This window comes from Lolium perenne, chromosome 4 (genome assembly GCF_019359855.2).
Source record: "Lolium perenne isolate Kyuss_39 chromosome 4, Kyuss_2.0, whole genome shotgun sequence".
In the NCBI taxonomy this organism is placed as follows: domain Eukaryota; kingdom Viridiplantae; phylum Streptophyta; class Magnoliopsida; order Poales; family Poaceae; genus Lolium; species Lolium perenne.
The window spans coordinates 14,277,732-14,287,099 of NC_067247.2; the positions used below are offsets into that span (position 1 = coordinate 14,277,732).

The 9,368-nt window shown below is 47.3% G+C and overlaps 1 protein-coding gene across 1 annotated transcript; it reads left to right on the forward strand.

The window, feature by feature from the left end:
• Nucleotides 1–1,801: 1,801 nt before the first annotated feature.
• Nucleotides 1,802–6,973, forward strand: LOC127346575 (uncharacterized). Its single transcript, XM_051372860.1, has 7 exons — nt 1,802–1,885; nt 1,929–2,240; nt 2,359–2,502; nt 4,401–4,744; nt 4,837–4,918; nt 6,014–6,100; nt 6,601–6,973. Exons 1-7 carry the CDS (start codon nt 1,802–1,804, stop codon nt 6,949–6,951), a joined length of 1,404 nt encoding a protein of 467 aa, XP_051228820.1. The 3' UTR covers nt 6,952–6,973.
• The last annotated feature ends 2,395 nt before the right edge of the window (nt 6,974–9,368 follow it).

Consider the following 9,368-nt stretch of genomic DNA (forward strand, 5'->3'; position numbering starts at 1 on the left):
TCCCGCACAGGTGCCACCGAGACCTCCAGCTGGCCAGCTGCCCCAAGATCCTCTTGCTACAAGCCTCCGCCGGGCCGCCATGGAGGATGGACCCAAGAAGCACACGTGATCGCTGGAGCACCCTAGCGAAGCAGAACTCATGTACATTCCCTGCAACCTCGCACGTGACAACTTTCCATACAACCCAAAATTAGGGGTGTAAATAGATAGGATAATTTTCGTGCTGAAACCTGCCCTGAATTCGTTTTAAGGTATCTATATTCGATTTTAAAGAATCAGGCGGATAAGGATACCCGATTCTGAAGTAGTGCTTCGGATATGGTATATGATATGATATAGCAAATAACATGCGAATATGAATTATCTGAAGGATAATCCGAAGATTTAAAACCGGATAATTTGATTTTTGAGTCAAAAACCAAGGTCAATCTCACAAGCTTACTAGGTATTGAGTTACCAAATTCATTTCATTTGACGAGCATGTTTGGTTCTAAATTTCTATCAATGCTTCAGTTTTAGCGTATCGTGTCTCTTTTTTTTTTGTAACAGCACAAGACTTAAAAGTTTAAATCCCGGTCAAGATTTGCAAGAACTATAACTATGATCAGATCATATATTCGACTATTTTTGTTTCCGGTCCGAGTCCGCCCATTTTTTATTTGAATCTGCAGTCTGATATACGCGCATTTAAATCCAAAACTGGTCAAAATATTCGCTCCGATCCAAATCCGAGAAAAAAATATGTTAGAAAATATGGTATGAATAAAATTCGATTCTATCCGTTTACGTCCCTACCCAGAATGCTTATGGGTAGGAGGAGTTTCCCCAACCCAACCATGACTACAACGCCCCGCACCTCGTCACACAACAATGCTGTGGCCTCTTTATCCTCGAAGTCACCTCCTTGGAGATTCACTACGTGTGCAATGTTGAACTGTAAGCCCGACGAAAACAGTTTCAGTTAACTGCTAGGCTTAGTGTTTGTTTCTTGCAGAATAAGCATCAGCTCGTTGGGGTTGCTCACGAGTTGACAAAGTGCTAGGACGTGTTCGTTGCACCGTGGGATGACACGGGTTGACGCACGACGCACGCATAGTCGAAGGCATCGTCGAGCGATCGTGGGAAGTGGGATGGCGGCATGGCGTGATCTGTAGGCTCGGTGTAGTGGCCTGGTTTGCGTGCGCTGCACAAAATCCTCGTGTTCCTCCTCTGTATCGTGTGTGTCAGTGTGTGTGAGCTGATCTCTGAATCTCAACGTTATCAAGTGGCATCAGAGCGGTTACCGATCCTGGTGACCATGTCGAGCGTTTCTCCGGCGAGCAAGGAGAAGGCGCTGAAGGAGAAGGAGGCGCTTGGCACGTCGAGGAAGGAAGGTGCTTCTCGCACACCGCTGCCACGAACGCGAACGCAGAGCCGTGGGCAGGATCGCACACGCAGGAGCGACAGCAGTGAGATCATTGTCCACGAGCGCTCGATGCAGTGTAACGTCCCGAGCGGCACCATCGTCTGGCCGATGCTCTCTCCAACGAACTACATCTACATGGAGTGGGCTCTTGTCATGCAGATCAACCTGGACGCCAGTTTCCTCAGGGAGGCTGTCGAAGGATTCCCGGTGAGCGTACCCAATGTCAGGGCAGCGCTCGGGGCCATTTCGCGTTCAGTGCCGCCGAAGATGGTGGGCATGCTTGTGGTGAAGAAAACGGCAAAGGAGGCGTGGGAGATGGTCATGACCATGCGTCTTGGCGTCCCTCGCGTCAAGGAGGCCACGACACAACGCCTTTGAAAGGAATTCGCCCAGATCATGTTCAAGGGAGGCGAAGGGCTGAAGGCGAAGGGCATACGTATCAACACGCTCACCAACAGCTTGCGCATCCTCGGCGACGTGGTTTAACGGTGGTTCAGAAATTCCTGCAAGTTGTTCCTTCCAGTACACGCAGATCCCTATCTCCATCGAGACACTGCTCAACGTTAATCTCCTCACGGTGGAGGAGCTGATCGGTCTCCTTTGTTCCGCTGACGAGCGGTACGGCGGGCTCGGTCCGAGTGGCAACGATGGGCAACTGCTGCTCATTGAGGAGCAGTGGAACACTCGGAGGAAGGAACATGGCCAGAGCTCTGGCAGCGACGACAAGAACCGTCATGGGAAGAAGACAAGCCTCGCGGCAACGACAACCGCGGAAACTCCAACGGTGGCGGCACAGCAGTACGCCAGATGGGGAATGAGACATGTTGACCATCAAGTGCTACAACTGCAACAAGTTCGCCGGCGGCCACTACTCTCGTGACTGCACCGAGCCATGCAGGGAACACAAGGAGAAAGCGAACCTTGTGCACGAGAACGACGATGAACAGGAGTAGTCGCTCCTCCTCACCACGGTGTCCACGGTCACCGCGGAAAAGGAGAGCCCCTTCGAGCACGTCCTCCTGAAAGACGAGCGTTCTCAAGCCTGCGCCGTCAAGAACGGCGATCGCTGCGACACGTCGTGTGGTACCTGGACACTGGTGTGTCGAACCACATGTATGGTCGTCGTGAGATCTTCTCCGAGCCCGAGATCGGCACAACAGGCGCCGTAAAGCTCCGCGATGGAACGGAGGTGCAAATCGAGGGGAAGGGCACAATCGTCTGTCGGGTAGCCACGACGCCATCGCATCTGGCTACCACGCGGGTGTGAAACTAGCACCAGCTGGGACTTGCACTATCAAACTTGGCCCGGTGTCACCGGCGGCCAGCAAGTTCTTCTACGGCAGGGCCGGAATCATATACCAGTTGCCACATTTGATAACGGTTGTCGCATCCTCTTCGTACAACCACGCTATCCGAATTCTCGTGCAGCTAGCTTCAAACTTTGCGCATATGATCGACCCTGAGACCCGCGATATTGTGTCAACCTCATGGACGCAACTGGTGTTGTTACCCACCAAAAGCATGGTTCTAAAACTGGAGCGGATCAGCAGGCGATCGACTTGTTGCCGCAGCACGCACAGGCCCAACAACTCACCTCCTCTATCAAGGTTGGCGCGAAAATTATGTTGCTGGTGTGGACTGCAGTCATGGCGATAATTGTCTACTTGTTCGGCATCACTCGAGGGCTGGACATTGTCTTCATTCTCTCGTACACGGGATGGATCCTTGCCTCCCTCTGAGTGCTCTATGTCGCAAACACGCTTTTGCATTGATGGATACAATCTTGCTATACATATATATTTCTTTCCGTGCTCTACAAAGATGGGTGAGATTTCCCCTAAAAAAATCGATAAACGAATTCTTCGAAGCGAAAAAAAAGTCTACCATTTTTTTGTTACAGCCTTTTCACGTTTTCTGGAATGGTTTTTCATTTTTTGACATGTAAATTACAGTCTTGACAACATGTATAGATGTATATTAAATTCGTTTATATTTACCGTGTACAAAATAGTCTTGTAAATTACTAATTTTTCTGTAATAGATATATGCATGCATATTATATCTTCTATTAACTCGTATATACAATTAGATTTCATTGCACTGAAATAGGGCTGACATTTTATTTTTGTCAGGGGCTTTTCGCGTTCTCTGGGACGACCTTTACTTTTGACATGGAAATTACAGTTTTGACAAAGGCACATATATACAATGGTCCTATGAACCCGCCGCCTCCCACTCCCGGCCCCCTCCCGGGCGGCGGCGGAGGCTCCTCCTCCCCCCGCCACCACAACCACCCGCCGCCCGTCGCCCTAAGCCGCTGCCGCTGCCGGCCGCGGCCCCGACCCCGGCGATGGCCTTGGCCCTGGCCCCCGTGCCTCGGCCCCGGTCATGGCCCCGGTCCCGGCTTGGCTCTAGCGGTGGTGGCGGCACCCCCTTCATCGAATCGACGAGGGGGAGAAGAGGGTTTCCGCGGCGGTGTCCATGGGAGGTGATGTAGCGCCGGTGGAGGAAGCCGGGCGGCACGGCTACTTGGACGGGGCCTGAGGCTCTCCGTCGGTAGCCATGGAGGATTCAGTGGAGCGGTGGCGGCCTCCGCCCTGGTAACGGTTCAACGGCGGTACGCATGATTCGCGCCGCTGTCCTCTTCCTTGGTGATCCGGCAGGAGGGATTGGCGGCGTGGGGGCTGTTGATCTTGCTTTCACTACTAGGAAAAGGCTTATAGCCGCACTCCTTACCGCCGGCAAATACGATTTGAAGATGCCGGCGGTAATGCCTTCCAGGGGGGCCTAACCCTACCACCGGCGAGATTGAAAGGATGGCGCCGGGGGTGTGTCCATTACCGCCGGCCAGTTGGGCACGAAGGTGCCGGCAATATAATGGGCCGCGGGGTCCTAATTGGATCTGGCCTTACCGCCGGCGATTTAGGCCCAAAAGCGCCGGGGGTAACCCGTCCTACCGCCGGCGGTTACGGAACGAATCGCCTGGGGTAAGTAGAACTGGGCTGGGCCGGGCCACCATCCCCAACACAGGCACCATCCCCTTCCCCGTCCCCAACACACGCACACCCAACCTCCTCCGCAAAAGCTAGATTGCCTGCAGCCCGGCGTCTTCTCCGCCTCCCGGAACGGTCGCGCCTCGCCGTACGCACTCGCGCTCGCCACGCTGCTCGTCGCGTCCGCCTCCCTCCTCGCGCTCATCGCCTTCGGCGTCTTCTCGCTCCCCGTCTCCGCCCCCACCAACCTCGCCACCACCGGAGACACCGAGACCACAGGCTCCGGCACCGCTGAGGCCACCGACGGCTCCTCCTCCCGCCACGCCCGCGATCGCCGCGACCTCAGGTGAGCGACTGAGCGAGTCGAGGAAAAGTTTCACTTGGTAGCCTGCCTAGATTTGGTTCGATCTGAGCTGATCCGGCGGTCTCCGGGTGCAGCGAGGGGCTCGGCGAGCGGGGCGCGCAGTGGACGGAGGTGGTCTCCTGGGAGCCCAGGGCGTTCGTCTACCACAACTTCCTGGTACCAACGCACTGCCGCACTCTCTGCTTTCCATTCTGAAATCACAACCGCCACTCTGCTGCCATTGTTCATTCCTTCCTAGTGAATGCATGCGTGCTGTTATGTGTAAACACTAGTGCATTCTCGTAGGATCCATCCGTCCGGTATCATATCAACTTTCGGGCTGCCGAATTAGGTGCGTGCTACGACGGGGATAAATATGCCCTTTGGGTGAAATGCCACGCCGGATCTTTCAGCTGGGAGCGGAGCCTATTGCTCATTTTCTCTGCCGGTACTTAGGTATCATGCATTAGAAGCAGTAGTGTTGTAGCTTGTGCTTGGAGCTCATGTGCTGAATTGCCGATTGCAGTACTGGGGCTAATGCCATGATTTAGAAACATAAGTGTGAACCTTCTTAGTCGGTATGCTATGACTTAGAAACATAAACATGATGCTCTATATTAATCTAGAAGATGGCAACAGTAAGATAGTATATGTGTTATTGCAAGACAAATATGAAACGGGAATATCAAGTTTGATTATTGGTGATTATGTTAGCCGATGCTTTAAATAGCACTGCATTATCCTGCTACTACATTTTTAGTTGTTCTCTGCTTGGTAATTGATTTTACCACTCTACTCTTCTGCTAGAGTAAGAATACTAATCTATTAGTGAACAAAACATATATTTTGATTTTGTAGTTCATAATTTGACTTCTGTTTTTATTTGCATGTTATTTGAAGCTATCAATAAGTTATCCATTCATTCAGATACTACACAACCAAATGCAGAACTTAAGCATGGACTGAGTGCAGAGAATGTCACCAACGTAGATAGGTAAATTCCTCAAAAAAAAAAAACGTAGGTAGGTAATTGGTGTTGATTTCTGAGATATTAGCTATGTGCTACTGTCCAGCGAGTAAGGTATAACTACAATCTATGACCATATCTTTCAGTATTAATTCAATTTAGTGAGATTGAGTCTAAAAGAAGTATTCACTGTGTAGCTCTGTTTTACCCCTGTAGACACATGTTATACTGTTCGAATTGCAATGTTTCCGCTTTAAAAGCGTATGTCTTGACCATTTGCTTTCCTTTTTTCTTGCTTATTACAGCTGAAATATTATCTAGATCTACAAAGTCGAATCCTTGAACTTATACATTACAGTGAGAACAAAGCTCTTGCTGCCAAGCTCTTGATGGTGATTAATCTGAAGTTCTGAACTCTCAAGTATCTGCTTATATAGTAAATACATGATTGATCTTTGCAGATTTCAAATGGAAAACCGTTATGTATGTTCTCCCATTTTTCTACATACAAGTAGCTTGATAAGTTCCTTCTTATTCTATTGTATATGGTTTCCACATTTGGCTCTAATATGATGTGCTGAAACTTTAGGATCAACTAAATTAGATACCTTGATGAACGAAAATCATTGTATTTATATTATTCGATATATTTTACTTAGGAAAATTGCACTACTTATAATAAAGTATTCACTAGTACTACTTGGCATATTATTGTAGGAACACTAGGCAGATTTACCATGCTTACCTTCCATGAAGGCTACCACTAGGAAGATATACCATATGCTTCTTGCTGTAATTTGATGATATCATACACTGCAATCTGCAATCTGTAATCATCTTTCCATCCACACTTGAATGCATTTACATGATGAACTTTCTCTTGTCTTGGCAGGGCAATCTGCACACCTACAGGTACTGCGACAGCGTCTGGACCTTCAACCTGAGAGATGGGACGTTCAAGATCAAGGACCTTTCACAGGTGGCGTCAGCAGACGGCGTTGACTCCGGTGACCAGCCGCTGCAAAATATGCCTGCGTTGGGCGTGGTCGGTGGCTGCTATGCGCTACTAGCCATGACCGTCTCGGTTGTTCCATGTGACAATATTCTTGGTCTATATTCTTGTATTGAGGATTCTTGTATATTCTTGTGTATATTCAAACAAATTAAAATGCGTCTAGTGGGTACACCTAGTTTTTGTGTATATTCTTGTATATATTATGTATATTCTGCATATTTTGTGTAATCCGAGCATTTTTGTTTGCTCCTGCTTAATGTTACCCCCGGCGGATTGGAAAGCGCCGGCGGTAAGTATTACCCCCGGCGGATTGGTTGGGGGCGCCGGTGGTAAGCTCGGTTACCCCTGGCGGCTTCGGAAGCGTCGGCGGTAGGCCATTACCACCGGCGAGGTGATCGCCGACGAATACGAAAGTGCCGGCGGTAAGCCTTTTCCTAGTAGTGGCGATCCTCGGGTTTCTCGCATGCGAAGATGAAGATCTTCCGGAGGTTGGTTTGCTTTGATCTGGCTGGAGAGATGAGTTTCGGAAAGCTCCGCTGGCGATTGGAACAGTGCATCTTTTGCCTACAGTTTGCTGGATCGGGTGGTATTCGGTCGCGCGCACTCATGTTTTTATTCCGACCGTTCGGTTCCGGAGAGAGCATCGCGAAGCTCTATTCCGTGTTGACAGCAGGTGACTTTTTGGTCCATGGTGAGTCAGAAGAAGGAATATCATGAAGGCCGGATTGGTGGACTGGCTAAAGGAGGTTCGAGTCTCCGTGATGCTGATGGATCTGCTTGGTGTTCCGGGCTCTGCAGCAGTGATATGTATGTGGGGGCGGCAGCACAGGGGAAGTTCAGAGTCTTACCTCTCAGGGTGAAAACCCAAGGTCTGGCCTTAACTGGTTGTGCCTGGCAATGTTTTTGTTGGGGGCATTGTTTTAAGAGTGGAGACTATCTTCAGGATGAAAACCTAAGACCTTTGGTCGGGCGATGACGGCGCTGGTGCACTGTTCTCTTCTTGGAGGCGTCGCTTTTGGAGAGTCTGTACTTCAGGTGTTGTCACGGTGGTGGTTGTATTGATGTTGCTAGGTCTAGAAGGCTATAACGAAACTTTTATTTCTTACTTTTCTTTAATCTTTTTTAGATGTGTGCATCGGTACAGCCATTAGGGTGGGGCGTTGTTGCAGAGACTGAGTGTAATTGGTATCTTTTAATATTAATATATTCCCTTTATCTAAAAAAATACAATGGTCCTACATTTAGATGCAAATAAAAGTTTTTCGTACATATATACACTAGTCGTACATGTGAATATATATACTTTCTTGGATCAATAATCTTGATCGTATTACTACTTGCTTTCTAACTCACCGGCTTCTTGTTGCTTGAAATCAGAATTGTATCACATTCAATCTAGAGCGCATAAGATTCTTAAGATTCTTCTGTGAATACTGTATATAAAGTAATATTTTGCAGGCTTTATTACACCGGACTTGCTAACCCTCAAGGACTGAGAATTTGTGAAGTCCCAGTCAACCTGCACGGACCGTTTGTTTACTTCTAATATTAAGCTTGGCTGAGTGGGACGTAAAAGAAACAACCACCATGATAACTACTGCTTTTTGTTTGATTTTCGAGTGCGTCCAATAAAAGAGTTTATCTATAGCCATTTCCATTTGTTCTTTTATTTGTTTTTTGTATTTTGTATTTACTTTTCTATCTATTATATGTAGAATATTGTTCTTGTTTTGTAACAATAAACTTTTTCATACATTTGAGTTTAGTTCAACTTGTATGTTTTTATCCTCCTCATTATTTTCGATACAAGTTGCACTTTTTTCAAGAAATATGCTATTAGCAAATGTTTTCCGAAACAAGTTGCACTGTTATCAAAAAGGTTTCAAGTAGCAAGATGGTTTTGATATGGGTTACATTTTTCTCAAGATAAGTGCAACTCTATTGGTTTTCAATACGAGTTGCACAATTCTCAAGAGATGTGCAACTCCAAACAGTTCCCGATACAAGTACATTTAAGTTGCAACAGTATTGGATTTTGATATGAGTTGCAGTTTTTATAAGAAATACGCAACTTCAATTAGTTTCCGTTATGAGTTGCACTTTTCTTGAGAAAGGTGCAACCGATCTTGAACTAATTGCACTTTTATCAAGAAATATGAAAGCATTAAATGATTTTTCATGCGAATTACACTTTCTATCAAGATATGTGCAACTCCAACCGGGTTCCGCTATGAGTTGCACTTTTCTCGAGAAACATGCAACCGATCTCGAATTAGTTCTACTTTTATCAAGAAATATGCAAGTAGTAACGGTGTTTTGAGACGAGTTGCACTTTTCATGGATATGTGCAACTACAACCAGTTTCCGCTATGAGTTGCACTTTTCCCGAGAAACGTGCAACCCGTTTTGAACAAGTTCCACTTTTATCAACAAAAAAATGCAAGTAGCAACATGGGTTTGATACGAGTTACACTTTTTATCAACATATGTGCAACTTCAACCGGTTTCCGCTATGAGTTATACATTTCTCGAGAAACATGCAATTGGTTTTAAACTACTTGCACTTTTATCAAGAAATATGCAAGTAGCAACAGGGTTTTGATACGAGTTACACTTATTTATCAAGACATGCACAACTCTAAACG